Here is a 26,377-nt window from a genome sequence, read left to right as displayed (position 1 = left end):
ATATCTCAGAGACTCTTGCTTGCTACCCTAGACCACCATAGCTATCTTCATGAAACGGTCATAAATCAGCCTAAACCACCAGTGATGTCTCAATAAATCTACTCCAGACCACCAGGAATATCTCCATCCTGCACGGCAAGAAATGTTTCCATAAATCTATTCATCACCCTAGACCACTAGGAATATCTTGATGATACTATTCATCACCCTTGCCCACCAGGGATTTTCCCCAAAATATATTTACCACCATAGACCACCAGGGAATGCTCCATGAATCTATTCACCAACCCTGACCGATTTTGGAAATTGCCTAAATCTTTTCACCCTAGACCCCTAGAGATCTCTACGTTAACCCCTTATAATGCTCAATCAGTAAGAATCGCTTTCCATTAACCCTTTAACTATCTTGTAGTACTAGGACTTTTACCATTTACCCCTTTACTTCCCTAGCACCCCCCAAGGGTTGTCTCCAGTAACCACCCAATAGACAAGGACAGAAGTATTTCCTCTATGGATGGTATAATTTGTGAAGGCACATTGAGCAGAATAGGCTTCTTCTTATTACCTTTCTCATCCATTCAAAAGCCGGAGCACTTACCTGACTTCCTAGACTGAAGACAGGAAGTGTTGTCAGAAGGTTGTCCTCTCAGGACTTCAGGCTTCAAAACCTGGGAGTCTCCTTGATTTAATTTCTACTAGGACCAATGTTTCTGGTGCCACACAGCTGTGATACCGGCACGTCACACACACAGCACTGCCATATACATTGTTCATCCCGTACAACAGGGCTCAGATAAAGGGCCTGTGATGACGTCACCGTCATGCTCCGCCCCTGATTACATGACGGTGATGCCATCAAATGTCCTGCATCCTTGTGCAAATTACGGGCGGACTACAAACCACCTGCGGCCTCATTTGCTGTGGAATACTAATGAACACCTAGCTGGACAGCAGCCGTGTGCGTACAGGACCTGTGATGACGTCAACATCATGTGATCAGGTGCGGAGTATGTAACTCCCTCACTGGGGATGAAGGATCTTTGATGATGTCATTGTCATGTGATCAGGGGTGGAGCATATGTCACTCACAAACCCGCGCACGCACGGACGGACACTCGTGCACCACCGTTAAGGGCTCCATTATGGGAGCAGGAAAATGGGATCTAACCTATCATAAAACCAACCAGCGCTGAATGGACCCCATTGACTATAACGGGGTCCGTCCAGCTCCTGTCATGCTGTCTGGCATTTTTCTGGATGAAGCGTAGCATGCGTTTTTTGTTGTTGGCGAATGGAGTCTCTGATACTGATGTGAATCCAACAACATGGGGTTCTCCAGTTCTTCAACCATATTGTGAGCCCTCCTACTAAATGTCTCACTGATTAAAGACCCCACATTCAGCTAGTTGTGATATGGCAAGGGCAACATATAGGGTCACTTTAAATCCTTGACTTCGGTGGGAACGCCAAAGCAAGCCAGGTGGGCAGCCATGACATCGTACCGGGCAAGCTGGAGAGTTGAGCGCTGGGCCAGATCGGACCCTAACCTTCATTTAAAGATGGCCGTCCTAAGCGGGCGCCCCATCTCTATTATTTAAGCGTGTTAATAATTGTCGCTTTCTGCACCCCACCAATGTGTTTAATTTCCTTGGTCTGTTCTGTTGGCCGCAGAATACAGCAGCAATACGGGTGTCTACGCGCCCGGCTCAGCGCGGAGCGGCCGAACTCTGGCGCTGTTTTTTTTTATTGAATCCACAAAATAATTCCAGATTCATTCGTTTTTTCGCTGGATTTTTACTACCAGAACTAATCTCCACCATCAATTTGCTGACAATAGTACAAGCCGGCCCGGCAGAACACAGGGGGACTTTGTTTCTTTCTGTGGAGGATTTACGAGCGCTGCTGGGTGGGGGTCTCTACAGAAACATTGGGGTTATGAATCAAGCTCTGTTTCACACTCAGAGGTGCTAAAAACTCCTAATTCTTGGATCTTTTTCAGGTTTCAAGAGACTTTTGACCAAGAAACAAAGCAAGAAGTTGTGTTTGAACACATTGCGAAACCAGTAGCAGAAAGGTACGATGACTGCGCCGTGTTCGGGCCGCTGCGGCAAAGACCGCCATATGCACGGTTTCTATCACTGGTTTGTGGTAATGGTGCAGCTTTCTGCCAGGTGACTACTGCCGTGTGATTATACCCCAGCGGGGATGCATGTTACTGCCGTGTGATTATACCCCAGCGGGGATGCATGTTACTGCCGTGTGATTATACCCCAGCGGGGATGCATGTTACTGCTGTGTGATTATACCCCAGCGGGGATGCATGTTACGGCCGTGTGATTATACCCCAGCGGGGCTGCATGTTACTGCTGTGTGATTATACCCCAGCGGGGATGCATGTTACTGCTGTGTGATTATACCCCAGCGGGGATGCATGTTACTGCCGTGTGATTATACCCCAGCGGGGGTGCATGTTACTGCTGTGTGATTATACCCCAGCGGGGATGCATGTTACTGCCGTGTGATTATACCCCAGCGGGGATGCATGTTACTGCCGTGTGATTATACCCCAGCGGGGATGCATGTTACTGCTGTGTGATTATACCCCAGCGGGGATGCATGTTACTGCTGTGTGATTATACCCCAGCGGGGATGCATGTTACTGCCGTGTGATTATACCCCAGCGGGGGTGCATGTTACTGCTGTGTGATTATACCCCAGCGGGGATGCATGTTACTGCCGTGTGATTATACCCCAGCGGGGATGCATGTCACTGCCGTGTGATTATACCCCAGCGGGGATGCATGTTACTGCTGTGTGATTATACCCCAGCGGGGATGCATGTTACTGCCGTGTGATTATACCCCAGCGGGGATGCATGTTACTGCCGTGTGATTATACCCCAGCGGGGCTGCATGTTACTGCCGTGTGATTATACCCCAGCGGGGATGCATGTTACTGCTGTGTGATTATACCCCAGCGGGGATGCATGTTACTGCTGTGTGATTATACCCCAGCGGGGATGCATGTTACTGCTGTGTGATTATACCCCAGCGGGGATGCATGTTACTGCTGTGTGATTATACCCCAGCGGGGATGCATGTTACTGCGGTGTGATTATACCCCAGCGGGGATGCGTGTTACTGCTGTGTGATTATACCCCAGCGGGGATGCATGTTACTGCCGTGTGATTATACCCCAGCGGGGATGCGTGTTACTGCCGTGTGATTATACCCCAGCGGGGATGCGTGTTACTGCTGTGTGATTATACCCCAGCGGGGATGCGTGTTACTGCTGTGTGATTATACCCCAGCGGGGATGCGTGTTACTGCTGTGTGATTATACCCCAGCGGGGATGCGTGTTACTGCCGTGTGATTATACCCCAGCGGGGATGCGTGTTACTGCCGTGTGATTATACCCCAGCGGGGATGCGTGTTACTGCCGTGTGATTATACCCCAGCGGGGATGCATGTTACTGCCGTGTGATTATACCCCAGCGGGGATGCATGTTACTGCTGTGTGATTATACCCCAGCGGGGATGCATGTTACTGCTGTGTGATTATACCCCAGCAGGGATGCATGTTACTGCTGTGTGATTATACCCCAGCGGGGATGCATGTTACTGCTGTGTGATTATACCCCAGCGGGGATGCATGTCACTGCCGTGTGATTATACCCCAGCGGGGATGCATGTTACTGCCGTGTGATTATACCCCAGCGGGGATGCATGTTACTGCGGTGTGATTATACCCCAGCGGGGATGCATGTTACTGCCGTGTGATTATACCCCAGCGGGGATGCATGTCACTGCTGTGTGATTATACCCCAGCGGGGATGCATGTTACTGCTGTGTGATTATACCCCAGCGGGGATGCGTGTTACTGCTGTGTGATTATACCCCAGCGGGGATGCATGTTACTGCTGTGTGATTATACCCCAGCGGGGATGCATGTTACTGCCGTGTGATTATACCCCAGCGGGGATGCATGTTACTGCTGTGTGATTACACCCCAGCGGGGATGCATGTTACTGCTGTGTGATTACACCCCAGCGGGGGTGCATGTTACTGCTGTGTGATTATACCCCAGCGGGGGTGCATGTTACTGCTGTGTGATTACACCCCAGCGGGGGTGCATGTTACTGCCGTGTTGTTCCAAAAAAATAGAAAACACTTATTTGTATCAATATAATAATGTTTTTTTTGCTATAGCGCCAACATATTCCACAGCGCTGTACAAATCAGAGGAAACATGTATAGACAAACTCAGACATTACAGAAGTAAACTATTGGTAGGGGTGATGACCCTGCTAAATCTATAAGGAAATAGGGGGACACAAGAGCTTACAGTCTATGTGGGAATAGAGGGACACAAGAGCTTACAGTCTATGAGGAAATAGGGAGACACAAGAGCTTACAGTCTATGAGGAAATAGGGAGACACGAGCTTACAGTCTATGAGAAATAGGGAGACACAAGAGCTTATAGTCTATGAGGAAATAGGGGGACACAAGAGCTTACAGTCTATGCGGAAATAGGGGAACACAAGAGCTTACAGTCTATGTGGGAATAGAGGGACACAAGAGCTTACAGTCTATGAGGAAATAGGGGGACACAAGAGCTTACAGTCTATGAGGAAATAGGGAGACACAAGAGCTTACAGTCTACGAGGAAATAGGGGGACACAACAGCTTACAGTCTATGAGGAAATAGGGAGACACAAGAGCTTACAGTCTATGAGGAAATAGGGGAACACAAGAGCTTACAGTCTATGAGGGAATAGGGGGACACAAGAGCTTACAGTCTATGAGGAAATAGGGAGACACAAGAGCTTACAGTCTATGAGGAAATAGGGGAACACAAGAGCTTACAGTCTATGAGGAAATAGGGAGACACAAGAGCTTACAGTCTATGCGGAAATAGGGGGACACAAGAGCTTACAGTCTATGAGGAAATAGGGGGACACGAGCTTACAGTCTATGAGGAAATAGGGGGACACAAGAGCTTACAGTCTATGCGGAAATAGGGGGACACAAGAGCTTACAGTCTATGAGGAAATAGGGGGACACGAGCTTACAGTCTATGAGGAAATAGGGGGACACAAGAGCTTACAGTCTATGCGGAAATAGGGGGACACAAGAGCTTACAGTCTATGAGGGAATAGAGGGACACGAGCTTACAGTCTATGAGGGAATAGGGGGACACAAGAGCTTACAGTCTATAAGGGAATAGAGGGACACAAGAGCTTACAGTCTATGAGGAAATAGGGGGACACAAGAGCTTACAGTCTATGAGGAAATAGGGGGACACAAGAGCTTACAGTCTATGAGGGAATAGGGGGACACAAGAGCTTACAGTCTATGAGGAGATAGGGGGAAACGAGCTTACAGTCTATGAGGGAATAGGGGGACACAAGAGCTTACAGTCTATGAGGAAATAGGGGGACACAAGAGCTTACAGTCTATGAGGGAATAGAGGGACACGAGCTTACAGTCTATGAGGGAATAGAGGGACACGAGCTTACAGTCTATGTGGGAATAGAGGGACACAAGAGCTTACAGTCTATGAGGGAATAGAGGGACACAAGAGCTTATAGTCTACGAGGAAATAGGGGGACACGAGCTTACAGTCTATGAGGAAATAGGGGGGACACAAGAGCTTACAGTCTATGAGGAAATAGGGGGACACAAGAGCTTACAGTCTATGAGGGAATAGAGGGGCACAAGAGCTTACAGTCTATGAGGGAATAGAGGGACACAAGAGCTTACAGTCTATGAGGAAATAGGGGGACACAAGAGCTTACAGTCTATGAGGAAATAGGGGGACACAAGAGCTTACAGTCTATGAGGGAATAGGGGGACACAAGAGCTTACAGTCTATGAGGAGATAGGGGGACACAAGAGCTTACAGTCTATGAGGGAATAGAGGGACACGAGCTTACAGTCTATGAGGGAATAGAGGGACACGAGCTTACAGTCTATGTGGGAATAGAGGGACACAAGAGCTTACAGTCTATGTGGGAATAGAGGGACACAAGAGCTTACAGTCTATGAGGAAATAGAGGGACACAAGAGTTTACAGTCTATGAGGAAATAGGGGGGACACAAGAGCTTACAGTCTATGAGGAAATAGGGAGACACAAGAGCTTACAGTCTATGCGGAAATAGAGGGACACAAGAGCTTACAGTCTATGAGGGAATAGGGGGACACAAGAGCTTACAGTTTATGAGTGACTAGGGAGGGCACAAGAGCTTACAGTCTATGAGTGACTAGGGAGGGCACAAGAGCTTACAGTCTATGAGTGACTAGGGAGGGCACAAGAGCTTACAGTCTATGAGTGACTAGGGAGGGTACAAGAGCTTGTTGAAAATAGTGGTGAGCGGTATCTGCAGGATAATTGGACCCCAGAGGATTGGTAACATGTGAGGGGGTTCAATGATTCGCAATGCGTGTTTTTTCAGGCTGATGGTAGGGATCATGTGCGGCACAGACCCCATGAAGCCATGGACCTCAGTTTTAACTAGACGCTGTGCCGGCTGGTGGTGGCTCCATACTAGTTTATGGGTTGGGTCTGCTGGTCCACCTAACACGTCATTTCCCTTTGTGTTTCACTGCTTTGTGACCGTTTGCACCTCTTCATGGACTTCATGTCCCCCACAATGATGGGATATTCCAGCAGTATAATGCATTGTGCCATCAGGCCCCAGTTGTCCAGAATGGGTTGGAGGAGGGTTCTGGAGAGTTCCTATGAACGATGCGGTTCTCCCAAAATGTGCCTACTCCAGCATTTATGGGATGTGGTGGAGAGGTCCATTCACACCCGAGATTCTGCGCCTACCCCGGAGCTGCGGGGGGCATCTAGACGACTCAACATCCCACCGGACGTCTTCCATCCACTTGTGAAACTGATGCCATGTCAAGTTGCTGCACTTCGATTGACTAGAGGGGGTCCTACACGGTATTACTTCTCGTCCTATGACTTTTGATATGTCAGTCTATAGTGGATGGATAACCAGTGTAGTATAGGGCATCGGTTTAGAGACTGGCACAGGATAGAGGCATCGGTGCAGTGACTGGCACAGGGAACAGGCATCGGTGCAGTGACTGGCACAGAAATCGATGTTGTGACTGGCACATGAAACAGGCATCGGTGCAGTGACTGGCACAGGGTACAGGCATCGGTGCAGTGACTGGCACAGGGTACAGGCATCAGTATTGTGGTTGGATAATGAGATAAGCCTGGCTGCTGCATTCAGTCTAGATTATGGAGGGGAGAGTTTAGTGAAGGGGACTCAGATCAGCAGTGAGTTACAGTAATCAAGATGGGAATGGATCAGGGCAGCGATAAGAATTTTTGCTTTTTCTACAGTAGGAAAAGGGTGGATTGTGGAGATGTTTTTGAGGTGACAGAACATTGGGAGCAGAGGACAGATAGGAGTCACATCTGACCCCAAGGAGCTATAGAACGTAGCCCCACACACTGAGATGGAGAGCTCTGGTTTAAGTGGATTCTAGATATTCACATCCTACGCCGCTCCAAGGATGGAAGTGGTGAGATGAGAACACGGATGGAGGAGGACTATCCACAGTAGGGAATCATTCCTTTTCCTCTGCACTGCTCCTCTCTTGGCTATCACTACCAATTCATAGGGGTGATGGGGTGGTTTCACATCTACTTTGGGGATTTCACTTTCCTGCTTTGTTCAGAGAGCAGGAAAGGGGAATCCTCGCGGCCAAATGGTCTCTGGGTGGAGCCAAACAGCACCGGACGGACCCCATTGACTATAACGGGGTCTGCCCACTTTCCGCTCAGCTGCCTGGCTGACCGTAGAAAAAGCGCTGCATGACTGTGTCAATGGCACGACTCCATGTTTATACGGGAAGATGTCCGGCCGATGAGCAGGAAATCTTTGTCTACATCATCGGTCAATGAGCGAGCGTTTGTACGTTCATCAGATTATCGTAGGCCCTTTATTGCGCTGCTTCTTGGGGAAATTAACATTTTAGCTAATGTGCCAAATCATCGACTTGTGTAATAAGGTCTTAATGCCCCTCTGCTCCTTTCTATGGGAACGGAGTAACCATTGGAACCCACACGTAGCTTTGATGCCCCCGGTATCATCAGGTCAACGTTCCACGAGTTCCTTGGACGCTCCGCCTGTACCAATAAAGCCAGAACGCACTCTTATTAGTAGTACAAGCCGTGCCGGCACGAGTTGAGTTCCCACATTGATCCCTGCCTATCTAGATAAACTGAACCAAGTGAAGAGCTTGATGTAAACCACAAGGCTGGGCTGTAGTAGCCAACTGGCACGTGCCAACCAGGCCGGAGACATTTTAATGGTGCGTCTGGATCGTACCTTCAAACAAGAGGCGGAAAGCGATCAAAGTGCAATTACAACGAGAGTGTAGAGTATCGAAGTCCTGACGTGGCATCTGAGCGAGCGTCCAAGACGAGCGCATGGAGCTTATCTGCCAACAGCTGACTTGTACTCATAGAAACGCTGCCAAAAGGGCCGCGGTGATGGCGCTTGGCTGCACGGAGCAGCTGGGGGGAGCCATAGCTCTTCCCTATACTTTATGTTCACTGCTCCTTTAGGCTAGGGCTGCATGGCCACTTTAGCCGTGTGACCAAAGATCATTGTGTAGCCCAGCGGCCTTGACTACCATTAAAGTCAATGGAGTTGCAGTCTGAATCGTAGGTTTCCATGGCCATGAAAATCCAACCTCCGTGCAACCCGCGATCAAGGCAACTGCGACCTCATTGACTTCAACGTACGTATGGGGTCGCAGGGTCACAGAGTGATGATTTTTTTTTTCTTGGTCGCGGAAACCCTGTCGCAGGCAAAAGTAGCCATAGGTTTAATCAAGTGATTTTCATTTACAAGTCTTCTTGTATCCGTCCCCTTGACTCTTAGAGGCCCCTCATACATGGTCACTGCTCTGGTCCAATGCCGGAGTCTCCTGCAGCAGTTGGGTGCCACTCATCGTTCACATGACCGCCATAGCCTATCACTGGCTTCAGCAGTCCTTTACTGTTTATGCTCCCGTAACCACTGAAGTCAGTGATTGGCTGCAGTAGTCATGTGACCACTGCAGGAGCTTCCGATGCAGGATTGGAGTAGCGGCGCTGAAAGGAGGTAAGCGTTTAAGAGAGGAGTACAGGGTTTTTCTTTATTCTAGCCACTAATCTGCTTTTTGTCACTTTTTTGAAAGTCCAGAAAAGGGTCCAGTTGGGCGTGAATACTTTTTCTAGACCCCGTATAGAAGCGGCAGGTCCGGCTCTCACTTCACTTCTTGCATCTCTAATGGTGTTCAGTTCAGTGTGGTCAGATGCTTTTATTATCCATCTAGGACGGGATTCAAGTCTTGCGCAAGGCTCTAAGTTACTGTTGCTCTGACAAAGCCGCGGCTTTTCATAACAGATCGTTGTTTTCTGTTCTTTGTGACTTGACACGGACACTTGGATCAGACCCCCAGAATCTAATCATTTGTGGAATGGGAGGAATGGTTTACTGAACTTGGATTTATAATGCATGCAGTGCGTCGCGCTCCCTGCCGCCGATGCTGGCTCCAGTGCAGTCATTCCCAACACTATTACTGCAGGGGAACCCCTAATGCCGCACCTGCCTCACATAAGCTTGGTATAGGGGTAGGTAAAGCCGGGGCCATGTCAATGCTTTGGTGGGCAGACTTGTGCAAAGTGTCATAAGTGCCCACCACCGCCTCAAAGTTTTCCTAAAAATATTCAAAAAGTATACTCCTCCTGTAACCTGCAGAATGTGGCACTCACCTGTGCTGCGCTCTCCTGGTATGACCTGACGGTAATGGAGCTGCTTCCCTTTTTCTCAGTGTCTTCCTTCCTTCCTGCTTGACTGCCAGCCAGCTCTTCACTCCAACACTCTGCACATGCTACGGTTTTTGTCTGGCCCAGACCACCATGATGACTTCTCCCAGCTACGACTCATCTCTTTACCCCTAATGCTCCACTCTGTGTCCTCAACACAGTTGATAGTATCACGCAGTAGTAATTGCATTCTCTCATTGCCAACCACAAAATAATAAGCCCCCTCTGTGCCCCCCATGGTAATAAGTCCTCTATGCAACCCTTTATTTCCTGATTGCTGTGCTGTGATTTCTTTAACCCCTTTAGGACCAGAGTTTTTTTTCCTTCACTTTTTTTGTCCTTGCCTTCCAAGAGCCATAACTTTTTAGTTTTTCCATTGACCTGGCCGTATGAGGGCTTATTTTTGCGGGAGAAGTTGAATTATTTAATGGTATGATTTAATGTACCGTATTATGTACAGAAAAACTTTAAAAAAATGTAATTAAAAAAAATGCAATTACGCCATTTTTGGAGAGGCTTAGGTTTTACTGTGGGTCTCTTTGATTACAGCGATACCAAATTTATATAGTTTTTTTGTTTTTCCATTTTTAAAAGTAAAAAATGTTTTTTCTTAAACAAAAATTGCCTTCCACTGTTGTATTCTGAGACTCGTAACTTTTTTATTTTTCCATTGATTGGGTCGTCTGAGGGCTCATTTCTTGCAGGGTGCGCTCTGTGGTCGTTAGTGTCATTGTAGGAAAGATCTGTCTTTTTGATCACTTTTTATTCAAATGTTTTGGAGGCCAGGATATCCAAAAAAGAAAAACCCAATTTGTTTTTATTTTTTTTCTCCTTAAAGGCCCCTCAACTTGTTGGATTAATATTGTGCTGTTTTAATAGTTTGGACTTTTATGTACACGGCGATACCAAATATGGAGTTTTTAATTGTTTAGATTTTTATGGTGAAAATAGAAAAAGGGGGCTTTAAACATGCGATCATGGAGCTTGCAGTAGAGCATAGGAGGAGCCCCCACCCCCCTTCTGACATTAGTATCCCATGAAGACGTCTGCTATTGGATGGAATGGAGGACTAGTGCTCAGAATACCCCCTAATTGTGTCCGACCGCACCTAATATCTGCTATTTCTCTTCAACTGTTATTGCTGGGACCACTAACAGGATCACAGGGTCCCTATTAATACTGGAGCCGCTAAGGGTGCCACTGTTATTTATTAGGGCCATTAAGGGGATCACTTAATACTGGAACCACTAACAGGATCACTGATACAACAAGGGCAATTAAGGGGGTTACTTTTACTATTGGGGCCACTAACTGGTTCACAGGGTCACTATTAATACTGGAACCACTAAGGGTGTCACTGTTATTTATTAGGGCCATTAACAGGATCACTGATACAACTAGGGCAATTAAGGGGGTTACTTTTACTATTGGGGCCACTAACTGGTTCACAGGGTCACTATTAATACTGGAGCTGCTAAGGATCTCACTATTATTAAATGGGGCCATTAAGATGCTCATGTAATACTGGAACCACTAAAAGGATGACTAATACTACTGGCACCATTAAGGGGTTACTATTACTACTGGGGCCACTAACGGGATCACAGGGTCACTATTAATGCTGGAGCCGCTTAGAGTGTCACTATTACTAATTGGGGCCATTAAGGAGATCACTTAATACTGGCACCACTAACAGGATCACTAATACTACTGGGGCTATTAAGGGGATTACTCTTACTACTGGGGCCACTAAGGGGGCCACTATTAGGGACACTTTTACTCTGTCACTTCAGACAAGTCTCAGTGGTTCTAATATGTGTTCGGTATCTTCTGTATTGGTGTTTTTCAATGCCTGTAAAACCTCGCCTCAGGCGGCATAAAAAGTTGTGGCACCCCTGCATTGAGCTGAACGGGATCGGAGGTGCGCATGTGCACACTTGGGGAACCTTGGGGCGCAGGCGTGGCTACATATGTCTGACGGAAGCCTTCTGCTTTTTAAATTCACCTCCATATTACGCCTACATTTAGCTCTTGACGTTTTTAGTAAATACGCCCCCGTGCTGGCACACCGCGACTCCTCGTGTCGTAGGTTTGGATTGTAGTCTCGATCTTTAATATGATAGCGCTGAAAATCGTATTGTTGTTCTTTTGCGCTACGATAACCCGATGCTATGCCCCTGGCGGTGCGGTCCTGCTTGGCTCAGAAGACGTTCCCTTCCATCCCTCCAGTGTAACGTGACGGCTCCGTCCTGTCTTCTCTTACAGATGACCCTTGGACCGGGACCGTGCGCGTCGCCCTCCTCATTCCTCGTGTTGCGCACACAGCTGTATCATGACGGGCAGCAGCTGCCGTCCCACAGCTCCCAGTACACTATGTCTCTGGCTGCCTCTGTACGGCGCGTTACTGCAGCGCCGCGGCTCCGGGGGGTGGGGGGGGAATGACCATCGTTGGCTAATAAAACATAATGCTAAAATTAGAACCGGGAAACGAGCTGTTCGGGCGCGACCACACTGGGCGTACAATCAATGGAAGGACGACTCGGTGGGGGATTCGCAGCAGGGGTCGAGGCAGCATGTGAACATAGACTTAAAGAGGAGCTGCACTTTTAAAAAACTTTTGACAACTAAAAAGTTTTGATCGGTGGAGGTGTGGGCGCTGAGATCCCTACTGATCGCTGAAACTAAGGGTCTGCAGTGCTTACCTGAGTGCTGTCACCCCCTTTGTCTGTTTTTGTTGCTTGCCGGCTCCTCTTGGCAGTTGAAGACGAATGCATAGACTTCAACCGACATCTATGCGTCTTCAACCGACATCAGCCGTCTTCAGCTGCCGAGAAGTGACAGCTGTCGGGGAGAGGCCAGCATGGGCAGCATGAGCTTGATGACAGAATCATTTTAAACCTTTGCTCGTTCTGAGGTGAATCGTCAAGTAGGCGGTCCTATCAGTGATTGACAGCTACCTCTATATGCACAAATAGTTGTCAATCACTATAGGACCGCCCATTGGACCCCTCGGCTCAGAATGAGCATGGATATAAATGAATAAAATACAAGTTACATACCAAATCTTTCCCCATAAAACTATATCAAACTGCTCTATACTAGCGGTCTGCAATTTGAGCAACACGTTCGAGCTGAGAGATTCTCTTAGTATTTAGAGAGAGGCTTTATAGCAGCCTCATTGTTCATAGATACATTGATCCATTGACTTCTTTGAAAGTGTGTTGTGGACATGCTCTGGGATCTGTGCTGGGAGGGGGAGGAGGTGAGCTGTGACTATCATCTGTAGACCCCTATTGGAGGGTGTTGTGGACATGCTTTGTGAGTCCTTTGTCATGGACCCTACCACACAAGCTCTTTAGAGGGCGACACAGACTCCTATCACAGTTATAATAGAGGAGATCACAGCCCTCAATGTATAATTATTGTATATAGCCTACTTAGGTGAATATAGAATAACGAATAGAAACGACAGTGTCCTCCAGGCTGGCAGATGTGGTACAGGCTCTAGCTGCTCATTGGATGTTGTGCTGATGCATCATGGGATTGATAGCACAGAATAGTGGAGAAGAAATCTAAACATCAAGAGGATGCCTGATAAGTATCAGACAGGAGGCTGCACTGCATGAAAGGGACTACAATATACAGAGGAGACATCCAGAGCGTGACAGGCAATCATGTAAGGCGGTGCAAGGAAGAAATAATGCGTTTTCACTGGAGTGGCCCTTTAACAGAAACTGATTTTATGCAGGAGGTCATTTTCTGATGACACAATCCCTTTTAATAGCATTTATTTCTTTTTACAGTTGACTTACAGGAGTTTTCCGGGCAGATACTATTGATGACGTATCCTCAGGGTGGGTCATCCATCCTCAGACCGCTCAGGACCTCGGCCAATTAGCTGATCAGTCTCTTGCCGTCAGCACCACAACACACGGGTACGGAGTGAAAGCAGTTAGTGTAGTGGCCGGGGCTCGCAATTGCAGGCTGGGGTATGATTAAAATTAATTATAGTTGTGCCCGCAATTATAAGTGTCGGCCAGTACACGGGGGTCGGAGATAACTGCTTCCGCTCTGTACCCCTGTGTGTTGTGGCACTGACAGCAGGCACCTGATCAGCTGACCCACCAGGGTCCCAAGTGGTGGACTCCAGCCGATCAACTATTGATGACCTATCCTAGGGGACGCATCGTTAATAGTATTTGCCTGGAACCCCCTGTAAGCTGTGTAGGGTGGCGCACTCTATGGGAAATGTTCATAAGTTACAGGCTGACTTGGACACCCTGAGTGTTTGGGTATCTGTATGGTAAATGTAAGGTTCTGCATCCTAATAATCTGCGTTCTCCATATATCCTCAGGGTGTGCGACCTCTTAATAAGTCATTTGGTTAGCAATAGAGGGATAATTAGGGAGCCAATATGTAGTGGCATCCGCGAACCACCTCCACATGTTGGAGGATGGCATGAGTTTGCAGATAACATGCCTGCAGAATCACACAGCCATTCGCCACCATATATACTTGGGGTTTACGGCCGCCGCTCGTCACTCTCCAAGATCTTTATTGAGAGTATTCGACCTGAGATGGCCAATTCACTAAATTACCCTACGTTGGAGAGATAACAAGGTTTTGGAGTGAGAACAGAAAAGCTTGATATAGAAACAGCCGAGGAAGTCAAAGGGAAGGAGCAGATGTTGTGCTGGAGAGATCAAGCGTGAGGTCCGCTTCATCCCGAAATAAATAAGGATTGTGCATGAGAAGACGAGGAGCCATAAGTTGTCCGTGTAGCTCAGTAGATAGTCGGATCCGGGGTACCAAGTCTTTAGGAAAGCTTCAATGCTGTTAGTGCAAGTAGCATCAAGTTCCTCGTATACCATTGTAAGAGTCTCACCCCAAGAGCTTAAATATGCCATAGAGATGGACTGGAAAAATGTGCCAAAATGGAGCATGCTTACTGCACATTTGCTGATTGGCTGATGCTTTAACATAAAAAGGACAATTTCTTACTGCGTAGGAAGAGAGAAGACTCAAAACTGGAGAGTACAGGAACTGCTGGCTGTGAGGAAAAAGGAACTGGATTGCTGCGGCCCGGAGGGCAAGAGAACCTACTGGCTCCGACAAGAGGATTGAGAGGGGTGGAGAGGAGTGTTTCCTTCCTCCCACTTCCCCAAGACAACCCTGTGGGATCTCTGGGGTCGATAGAAGCTGCGATCCCCACACATCGATCTGTAAGTGGGGCCGGCCTCAACTGAGAATTGAGGCGTGCACACCAATGGGGACGGGTAACAGTTACTCAGCAGGCCTGCTAGAGGGTTTCTATTGGCCTTGGAGAAAGAGATTGGACTCTTAAGACATCGAGGGAGCGTTGATTCCTTCTAATTCTGGATTAAGATATTTTGCAAACAGAAATAAAAGACTGGCAAACTTGGACCAAATAACTATATTTCAGGGCAAGACAGCCAAATATGTGATGTGGTATCTAGGAGAGGGCAACCCCTGAAACATAGGAGGTAGAAGAGAGAAGATACTGAGGAACCTGTTAGGAAACGAGCATGTTGTGTCCTTATTAATGATGGCTCTCGGAGTGACATAGTGACTACCCTGTGATATGAAGGGGCAGCAGTGGTGCCATCCTGGAAGGGGCATCTGTAAACTTTATTTCCAACTTTGCATTAGAAGTAATTTTCTTTTGTCTGAGGTCAGCTGCGTCTTGGTTGATTACAGCTATGAGATGATGGTTAAAGGGGTCACATTTCCCGGGATGGACCAATGATTCATATGCTGGTCTTGATGCAACGCCCAGTGGTAAAGGTGTACCATATTAATTTAGAGGAGCCTGCCTATTAATACATTTGATGCACCTCTGACCATTTGTGCCCCAGAAAGTCAAATCTTAGCATGAATGAGCTAGCTTAGATTTGCGCTGTAATTTATAACCAGTTTATGTAGTCATGTGTTTAGGGCTCATTCATATTAGTGCTTTTGTTTCCTACTCCGTGACCACTAGGTGCCCCCTGCCACATCAGAGCTGCAAGGACCTTGCAGACCCAGATAAGCTCTGCCAGTGACTATTGTCACAACAGGGGATGTTTTTCCTGTGTAGCTAGGACTCCCATAGATGCGGCTCCTATGGATGCCCCAGCTACAGGGGAAAAGTGAGAAATAGAAAAAAAGACAGTGTGAATGCCCCCAGGAGGTCTTATATGATGTCATGGGGGATCTAGATGTAAAAAAAAATTGTTTCAAAAATAGGTTTAAAAAAAAATAAAAAAAATATATATATATATATAATATGACCCAATGCCAATCAAAACTATCACTATATGCGCCCTGTGTTCCGAGACTCTACAAATTATATTTCAAAGTATCTGAAACAAAATGAGGAACCCATTCCGGTACTCTATGTAAGCATAAATGTAATAATTTTAAAAATAAACTAGAAATTTAAAAGCACAGTTTTTTTTAAAGCTTTGTACCCCTTGTGGGAATGAAGTATCAGAATGGCCTGCAGAGGCTACTAGACAGGCATTCTGTCTGCTGTGGGTGTGGTAGGAAGTAATACCAAAAAGTGCCAGTTCCTGACAGACTCATGGGGGAAGTGATGGCACACTGGAGCTGAAGGGCTGCTAGTCTAAGGTGTCATGTGGACCAGTCAGAGGCGGTATGGAGGAGCCGATTCAGGATCTTGGAGTCTGAGGTCCCTTATGGACCGGTGTGGGACCTGTCACCCTGTCTGACAGAGGAGGATGCCCCAGGTGGGGGTTACTGACAGGGGCTCTGTGGGTTGTGTACCCTGGACTTTGTACATGGACTGTGTTTGTGTATGCTGTACAAAGCTGTTGTGGTAAATAAATGCCGGCAGGCACCAGTTTCCTGGAGCCTGTTTACACAAGGGGTGTCCATTCGGATCCAAGAGGTCTGTGATCCGCAAGTGAAGTCCCAGGTGACAAACCCCTTTGCCACACGCTAATAACTCTAAAAATCATTTAAAAAGTCAGTAAAAAAATATTAAAAAATAGCCTTATATGTCACAGAAAAAAACAATGCGGCAACAATAATTCTGTAGTGTAAGAAAAAAATAATAATAGGGCAAGAAAACCACCACAATGGTAAAATACCGAGAAAGTGTCTGGTCCTTAAGGGGTTAATAGAGGTCTAGGGGCACATGACGAGAACATTGTTCTTCCTCTTTACAAGTCACTGATCAAACCGCACTTGGAATATTGGGGTTAGTTTTGGGCACCGGTACTCAAGAAGGACATATCAGAGCTTGTGCGGGTACAAAGGTGGGCAACTAAAGTAATAAATGGAATGGGCGGACTACAATACCCAGAGAGGGGATAAAAATAAGGATTATTTAGTTTGGTGTAAAGACATCTGAGGGGCGACCTAATAATTATGTATAATATATCCGGGGACAATACAGAGATCTCTCCCATCATCTATTATATCCAGGACTGTAACAAGGGGGCGCTCTAATAACTATGTATAAATATATCAGGGGACAATACAGAGATCTCTCCCATCATCTATTATACCCAGGACTGTAACAAGGGGGCGCTCTAATAACTATGTATAAATATATCAGCGGACAATCCAGAGATCTCTCCCATCATCTATTTATACCCAGGACTGTAACAAGGGGGCGCTCTAATAACTATGTATAAATATATCAGGGGACAATACAGAGATCTCTCCCATCATCTATTTATACCCAGGACTGTAACAAGGGGGCGCTCTAATAACTGTGTATAAATATATCAGGGGATCTCTTCCTGGAGGTCCCTTCCAACTCTACCATTCTATGATTCTATAAGGCTGGACAAATATCTGTCTGGGATGATTACTGATCCTGCATTGAGCAGGGGGTTTGACCAGATGACCCTGGAGGTCCCTTCCAACTCTACCATTCTAGGATTCTATAATCTATTTATACCCAGATCTGTAAGAAGGGGGCGCTCTGTACGTCTAGAGGAAAGAAGGTTTCTACACTGACATAGAAGGGGGTTCTTTACAGTAAGAGCAGTGAGACTGTGGAACTCTCTGCCTGAGGACGTGGTGATGGAGAACTCGATAAGAGTACAAGAGGGGCCTGGATATCCTTCTTGAGTGATACAATATTACATGATATATAACTGATTACATCAGAAGTGTCGGTGATCCGGGGATTATTCTGATTGCCAGATTGCAGACTGGAAGCAATTTATGTTGGCTTCTACCTCATTGGGTTTTGTTTTTTTTGCCTTCCTCTGGATCAACATTGGGGGTAATAGGCTGAACTGGATGGACTTGTGTCTTCTTTTCAGCCTTGCATCCTATGTTACATAACTCTTACAGAACATAGAATTCTGCAACATAAAGCTAAAGAACCTAACGGTGCCCCGGCACACAAGGGGTTACTGCTGCTGCAGGAACGGGTTAAGCGCCCGGTCAGAACGCCTCCAGAACGAAGTGTTCCGTCCGGCCGTGTGGTAACGTGGACATTACATGCAGATGATTCATTATATCCACAGACTCTCTATATAAATAATGCAGGGGAGAATTTCCACTTCTGACACGGCCCTATTTATACAGCGGCTCCAAATCCTCCCGCTCCTCCATCCGAAATCCAGGAGACCGGACGTCTTCAGAGCCTTTCTTATTAAAATGTTCTTAATCTGTCACGCTTCATTTAAAGACAACTGGGCCGAGCTGGGATTCCTCCGGTGCGCCGCCCTGCGCCGCCCGCCACAAAGCTGTCAGTGTTCCTTCTCCTTCCTTTTATTAGTCGGCGTCCAGCATATTTGTACAGTCTAATGAGGTGGGGGGGGGGGGGGGTGATACCCGTCTCTCGTAGCTTGGCTCCACCGATTATAGACGGAAACTTTACATGATCCAAACAAGCTGCGTGCTTTCAGTTCTCGTCACACGAGCTCCTCCGACGCTGGTATCTTGGACCTCAGATGAGGACTTGAGGAGCATTTCCACTTAAGAGGCTCAATTATTTTTTATGTCTACATTTAACCCTTTCCAATCCAATTTCTATCCTGGTTTTCCTAGGGGGCTTACTCTTTTTCTGCTGTTATAGAACAGCGCTATATGCTGGCTAAAGCCAGTACTGCATGAGGTGAGGCATTGAATAGGCTCCGACAGCTGGCAATATACAGTAAGAGAACCCCAACGGACGTCTTCCAACATCGTAGCTGTACAGCCTTAAATCATAATGTCTTCAGAGGTCACACAGTGGATTGGAAAGGGTTAAGGGTCCAGGACCGCAGTTCTTCCAAGCCCTGAATTCACACCAGGCCGTAGATATCCCATTTGGCTCGATCACTACCATGTTGATACATATTAGTGTTTAGTCGTCTGACCTCGCACGTTGGGGCAGACGCCTCTCTGTTTTGTGTGGGGGGTCGCTCAACTTTTGCCCAATAGATAATGTTGGGGTAAAGAGGGATCGGAATGTTGAATTTTAGCACCTGATCCTTTTATGCCTTGGGAGATAAGCTGCCGCTGGAGCGATTTGCCCCTGGATTACCTCCTTAACCCCTTTAGGACCAGAGATTTTTTTTCTTTTATTTTTTTTTCTCCCACCCTCCAAGAGCTATAAATTATTTTTTCCATTGATTATACCCATATGAAGGCTCGTTTTTTTTCTCATGGCGAGTTGTATTTTTTTTAATGATACCATATAATGAACTGAAAAACCTTTAAAAAACTAAAATTGCAATATCACCGTTTTGGGTGTGCATGTAGTTTTGATAGCGTTCGCGGTGCGGTGATAATGACCTGAGCATGTTCTGCGGATCGGTACGGTTATGGGGATATCCAATGTATAGAGTTTCTTTTTAAGTATTTTTCAGCTTTTGAAACCCAATAAAAATTATTATAAAGAAAAGCAATGACATTTTTTTTTTTTTTTTAACTTTCTTTCCGTCGCCATATTCTGAGACTCGTAACTTTTTTTTGTCCTTGTCATTTGGGCTGTGGGAGGGTTCATTTTTTTTTTTTTTTTTTTTTTTTTGCAGGTTGTACTGTAATTTTTAATAGTATAATTTTGGGATAGCTGTATCTTTTTGATCACTTTTTGTTGAAATTTCTGGGCAGCCTGGATAACAAGAGATAAATGCTGTGATATTTTCTAAGAACACTGCGATGCTGAATGCCTGTGTTTTTTTGTTTTTTTTCATTTTGTGGATTTTTTTTATGAACATTTAATAAAAAAATAAATCTTGTTATTTGTATAGCACCAAGTTATTCCGCAGCGCTTTCAGGTAATTTATTTATTACCTCCCCACCACCACCACCAAGCTGGGTACTCCTCTTACAGACCTCGGAAGGATGGAAGACTTAGTCAACCTTGAGCCGGCTACCTGGACCATGCAGAGATTGAACTTGCAACCTTTAGGTCGTGAGCGAGCGCTTAGGACTAGATTTCTGCTGCTTTAGCACTCTGCGACACACAAGGCTGTAGTTTTTGTTACAATTATTAATGAATTTGCAATCATTTTATTGCCTGCACTATATACTGCAGAACTTCAGTATTGCAGTACACTAGTAAAGTTATTTTAAACGTTGCCTAAGAAGCCTAGGCAGGGCTTGATAGACATCTACATATATGCATGGCAGCTTAGCCTTTAGGGTGCAGTGCTAGCCCATTGACCCCCCCACCCACACCTTCCAAGCGCATTGGGGAGGCGTGCTGACTGTGCAGAGGAGGGGTTGCCCCTCCCTTCTTTTGCTGACTGTTTAGACACAATGACAGCTTTGACCACGGCATCTAAAATGTTAACTGTCATCGGAGCGAACTCTGATCGCAGCAGTTACTGGCGGTTGTCAGAAACAGCTAATGGCTGCCGGGGATGGAGCGAACTCTGCTCCTGAGACTGCTCCGTACACCCTACACAACCATTTGACGTATCTTTGTTATGCGGGCAGGAAGAGGTTAAAGAAGTTGTCCGGATGTTGGGCAATTTTTTGTTAGCTATAGCTGTAAATGTGTTAAAAAATTAAAAGCGGCGATGCTTAACAATCCAGAGCGCCAGCGCCGCGGTCCGCCTGGATCATCTACCACCTGACTGCTGCAGCCAATTAGAGGCCACAGAGGTCATGTGCCTTCAGCATCTATGGAGAACGACATGTGACTGCTGTGGCCTCTGGTTGGCTGGAGGACTGCAGGGGTGCAGCGCTTGATCGTGGAGGGGGAGAGGACAGGGAAGTACCGCTGCTCTTGTTATTAACACTTTTGCAGCTATAGTTAAAGGAGTCGTCCGAGTAAAAGTGGCCATGTTATAAAATAATAAAATAAACCATATTTGCCTTTCTTCTCCCTTCACTGAAGCCGGTCACTATTGAAAGTAGAAGTCACGTGACCGCTGCGGCTAATCGGAGTCCACAGGATCGCCATTTGGAACTCCTTGCATCACGGCTCCTCGGATGTGCGTTCTGATGCCAGGAGGACGGGTAGTGATGCTGTAACCTCTGATTGTAGTCATGTGGCTTCTGCTGCGAACAGAGACTGGTATCTGCAGATGGTATCTTACCTGCACTTGTTCTTCTCTGCCGTCCCCCCAATCCCCAGGTTTTAGGTGGCATTATTAGCCACCCAAGTCGGCCAACACAATCTTGAGACTACCTAATCCCACAGAGTGGATTGGTAGTTGGTCTATCAATACACTATACCCACTCTCTGATTGGTCAGCACTGTTCACATCATCAGCTCTGGCCAATTAGAGACCAGCTCAGACAGCTAACAATGCGATGGAAACCAGCAGAAGGATGGCAGAGAAGAACATCTGTAGGTACTATGCCGCCCGCCCGCCCGCCCGGTCCTGAAACTAGAGTGCCACTTAAATTCTATTAGGGATGCTGAGTTTGCCCTGGTGGCCGGGGCAGTTGTATCTGTATCTCATCGATTTGGTCAAACTATATCCTACTGACCCACTCATGCCAGACCGTGCGGCCCCCAGTGCTTACACTGCCGCGCAGCTCCTTGGGGGTGGGACTTCATCGTGATTGACGGCTCTGCACTGATGACCCTCTGCACTGCATAAAGTCTACTGTTAAATCTCGTCTTGGCTTAACCGAACGCGATCTTTCTCCGCCATCTTTAAGAGTAGCGCAATATCCTTATTCGGTTCTAACAATCATTTCGCTGGTGCCACGGGCCATCTTTCTGTGCCCATTTTTGCTTCCATTGTTCGTCACACATCTGAAGCCATTGCGCGTACCGTTTCTGCTCCTGATCCTGGCACGGTGTTTGTACTTGCGCCCCTTCGCCTTCGGTGCCCCTGGTTGAACAGACATCTGGCTCCCATTGATTTCGGCTCCGCTTCTACTTGTTATTTATTTGTTTTTGTATTGAATCGCGTTCATGCAGAAGGAATCCTCTATTAATAACCCCCCCGAGTTCAATTTGTCACGTTAATCTATGACCCGGCGTCACGCGTCTGCACCTTGGCGGTTTCGCCCGTTTTGGAGCCGCTGCTGAGGACTTTGGCACAGAGAGACGCTGCGTACATCTACTTTCATAACACGGTGTTAGCATCTCATTAGCGGTTCGGCGGCTGCTAAATTTTTCTGTTTGATTGCAGGGTTTGGGATGTAAATGTTCCTGCCTGAGGCCGTATGTGGCTGGGAATGGCCAAATAGCAACGGCTGTGTGCACTAACTGGATACGGATGTGCGGCCGCCATTCCAGTAAGTGGCCACGTGGAGCGATTACTGCAGAGGGAGGGTCCAAAGCCAATCATCAGGCTGGGGGAGCAATAACGAGTACTGCTAATTGTAAAAACACTGGCCGTGGCAACATGGTGTAGATCTTGGGGCGTAAACCCTGGTGCCGCTAGTAGAGTTGAGATGCCAAACATGTCCATGTAGGGTAGGGTTTGGCTTTGCGCCAGATCTAGAGGCAACACCTCAGGCACCCCGGTCTTCCACTTTTAACCCCACCATTTGGGATCTGGGCTTCACTGGGGGGGGGGGAGCCATTTCTCTGAAAATGGTCCCAGTAACATGGCAGGCGATGCCACTATAGGCCAAGGCGCGGTATCTGAGGTTGTGCACTAGAGTGTAGTCATATCAATCCAGGTCCGGGAAGAATGCACAACTGCAGAGCGGGGAGCAAGCCGGGGGCAGGATACACAACAGGGCAGAGGTCGGGGCAGGGAGCAGACAGAAGTGTAGTCCATATACCAGGAACGGAGAATACAACAAAGTATGGAATAGCTGAAGTCAGGAACTGGAGAATCGGAACACACTTGAATAGCACCTAAGGCAGGACCAAGGGACCACAAACCCGGGCACCCGTCACAGGGGAGGATGTCTGATATAGCTACAGATGTCACATGATTGGCAGGGTGCGTACTAGAGCTTTAAGAGGGCAAGCATATGCATGAACATGCTCCCTCTGTGCCGCAGATATGGATCATGACCATGCCAGAGCAGGGTGTCTGCAGAAGACAGGAGCAGGATGTACGCTGGTGGCCGTGGCAGTGAACTACAACCAATGTGAAGCCCATAGTGTAAGGTGGCACTGGTACGGGTGGGGAAGTCTCCATAGACCAGACGGTTCTGAAGCGAACTTACAGTGTTGTATCCATGAAATGATCTTTGGTTTTCATGACTGGTAATAGTGTATCATTGGTAGATAATGTTTTGCAATATGTTTAGATGTAAGTAGTAAGGCGGGGGGGGGGGGGGGGGCGTATGAAACACAGCCTGTACTTTGTGTGAAGTAGTGCAGCAGTAAGGAACATGCAGAACAAGGAGAGCGGATTCTAAACAGTATTTGTATCATAGAGCTGTCACTTCCCTTACATTGCACCAGAGCGTCTGTCTCTTCCCTTCCCTTACATTGCGGCAGAGCTTCTGTCTCTTCCCTTCCCTTACATTATGTCAGAGCGGCTGTCTCTTCCCTTTCCTTCCATTGCGGCACAGCGGCTGTCGCTTAACCTTCCATTGCGGCACAGCGGCTGTCGCTTCCCTTCCATTGCGGCACAGCGGCTGTCGCTTCCCTTCCATTGCGGCACAGCGGCTGTCGCTTCCCTTCCATTGCGGCACAGCGGCTGTCGCTTCCCTTCCATTGCGGCACAGCGGCCGCCGCTTCCCTTCCATTGCGGCACAGCGGTCCCGCTTCCCTTCCATTGCGGCACAGCGGCTGTCGCTTCCCTTCCCTTTTTGAGAAGAATATGTGAAATAGGCTCAGTGATCCTGCGGCCGCGGGGACGGGATTTGTCCGGGAATCATACAGAGTACGACGCTTCAGGCCTGACGTTCTCCATTGCACGTCTGTCTTCATGACACTTCCTGTTCTGTCTTTTCGAGTTCAGCAAAGTTCCAGAAGCATCGGGTAGAACAAGATCAGCCCCACATAATAAGTGTTCTGATAAGGTGTGACCCTGATATGGATGTGATAATGTGATGCATTTACCACTTGCTCTGTCTTGACAGTGTGCTCAGCGGCTACAATGGAACCATTTTTGCCTACGGACAAACGGGCAGCGGCAAGACCTTCACCATCACCGGAGGAGCCGAGCGTTACAGCGACAGAGGGATCATCCCCCGGACGTTGTCCTATATATTCGAGCAGCTTCAGAAGGTCTCCTAGTCCTTACTGTGTAGAGCGGTTACATCCCACATTGACTTGTGTACTTATTGGTCTCTTTGTCTTTATTCAGGACGTCAGTAAAGTCCACACGGTCCACATCTCCTACCTGGAGATATACAACGAGGTCGGCTATGATCTGCTGGACCCAAAACATGACGCCTCCAAGCTGGAAGACCTCCCGTAAGTCACTTTAGAGAAGACTTCATGACTTTTGATGAATTGGTTGCTTACTGATATTTAGTAGCGCCTGTGTACTAGTAAGGGCCTTTCACAGCAGTCGACTTCTTAGCCCTATGTACTGAGCGCCAATACACACGCATGTTGATCGACGCTCATCTCATTTTCTTTCACCCAGGACGAGAACTGGCGGTGGGGATGAACCATCGTAATTTCCATTGTTTGTCCTCATGGGTCGGCTGTGCAGTTGTGGCTAAATGTTTTAAGACTGACACAAAGTTTGGATTTCGCAAAGTTTGCTGCTTCAGTGTTTTTAGATCTTTTAGTCAGGTGTCTCTATGGTTACTGAAGTACAATTATATGACAAATATATGAAGTTTAGGCAAAGACTCTTTATTTACAGTATGAGGGTGGATTCAGACGACCGTATATCGGCTCGGTTTTCACGCCGAGCCGATATATGGTGTCCTCATCTGTGGGGGGGAGGATGGAAGAGCCAGGAGCAGGAACTGAACTCCCGCCCCCTCTCTGCCTCCTCTCCGCCCCTATGCACTATTTGCAATGAAAGGAGGTGGGATGGGGGTGGGGCTAAGTGGGAAGAATTAGCCCCGCCCCCGTCCCGCCTCTCCCCATTGCAAATAGTGCAGAGGGGCAGAGAGGGGGCGGGAGCTCAGAGCACTGCTCCTGGCTCTTCCAGGCTCCCCCCTTGCAGAGAGACGACGTATGTCGGCTGGGTGTGAAAACCAAGCCGATATACGTTCGTCTGAATCCAGCCTTACCCTTATTTTTCAAGCCTTCTGCACTTCCCCCTGACATGCTGGATATCAGCTTCCCGGCCAAATCCTGATGGATGACAACCCATTCTTCCTAATCAGTGCTTGGAGTTTACCCAAGTTTTTGTTTGTCCATCCGCTTTTTGAGGATTGACCATAGGTTCTCAATGGAATGGAAATCTGGGGAGTTTTTGGCCGTGGACCCAAAATTTCAATGTTTTGTCCACCGAGCCACTTAGTTATCACTTTTGCCTGGTGACATGGAGCTCCATCATCAGATTGTTCCTGGATGGCCCGGAGAAGTTGGAGTGTGACACGCCGTCGCTAATTGATGATGAAGATCCCATGCCCCGTGTGCACTACTCACTGCGGGATGGACGGCTTCCATTGACTTCAGTGGAAGCCGTCCCTGCGAGGCCAGCACCAAAATAGAACATGCTGTGATCTGTCCCCGTGAGCGGAAAATTGCAGTTGATTTTCGCTTGTGGGCAGGGAAAAGTGGTTTTACATAGCATGTCTATGGGTGGTATTTGCTGCGGGATCTGTAGGCGAATGCCCATTCCGGATCGTGTGCAGGCGGCCTAACTAAAAGAGCTGAAAACGTTGTGAAAATTAAAATTTGTGTCAGTCTCCCCATCTTTGTGTTTGCTAGAGGTCAACAATCGGCCTCTAATTGTCGGTAGTTTTATACTAACTGAATGAATGTTTGGAGGATCATCCATGACGTGAATTGGGCAATGTGAAAGGACCTTTAGTTGCTACCCGGGTGTCATAATCGGACCTGTATGGAACGGGCACAACCTTCCACCGTCCCAACAGCCACCGAACCCACAAGGTCCAGTTTACAGAACGCCATCTGGTGCGTCCATGATTATCTCCACAAACCCTGATGAAGTCCTTGTAGACGGCATCCTTCCCGGCCTTCGCTTCTGCACGGTACGATGATGAGAATTCCAGGCGGTGCGCTTATTACATGACGCTGAACTTACTCACACCAAGGCC

General features: G+C 47.5%; 1 protein-coding gene across 7 annotated transcripts in view; it reads left to right on the top strand.

The window, feature by feature from the left end:
- The window catches only part of KIF6 (kinesin family member 6), a 126,944-nt gene that overhangs the window by 3,605 nt on the left and 96,962 nt on the right, over nucleotides 1–26,377 (top strand). For all 7 annotated transcript variants that reach the window (XM_066595309.1, XM_066595310.1, XM_066595308.1 and 4 more), the window contains exons 3-5: nucleotides 2,000–2,074; nucleotides 24,269–24,416; nucleotides 24,496–24,605. In XM_066595309.1, coding sequence (XP_066451406.1) covers nucleotides 2,000–2,074; nucleotides 24,269–24,416; nucleotides 24,496–24,605 — 333 coding nt within the window. The remainder of the gene's footprint in view (nucleotides 1–1,999; nucleotides 2,075–24,268; nucleotides 24,417–24,495; nucleotides 24,606–26,377) is intronic.

The sequence above is a fragment of the Eleutherodactylus coqui genome, chromosome 3, assembly GCF_035609145.1.
Source record: "Eleutherodactylus coqui strain aEleCoq1 chromosome 3, aEleCoq1.hap1, whole genome shotgun sequence".
In the NCBI taxonomy this organism is placed as follows: Eukaryota; Metazoa; Chordata; class Amphibia; order Anura; family Eleutherodactylidae; genus Eleutherodactylus; species Eleutherodactylus coqui.
The sequence above is the reverse complement of the archived record's forward strand: the minus strand, read 5'-3'. Positions and strand labels throughout refer to the sequence as shown.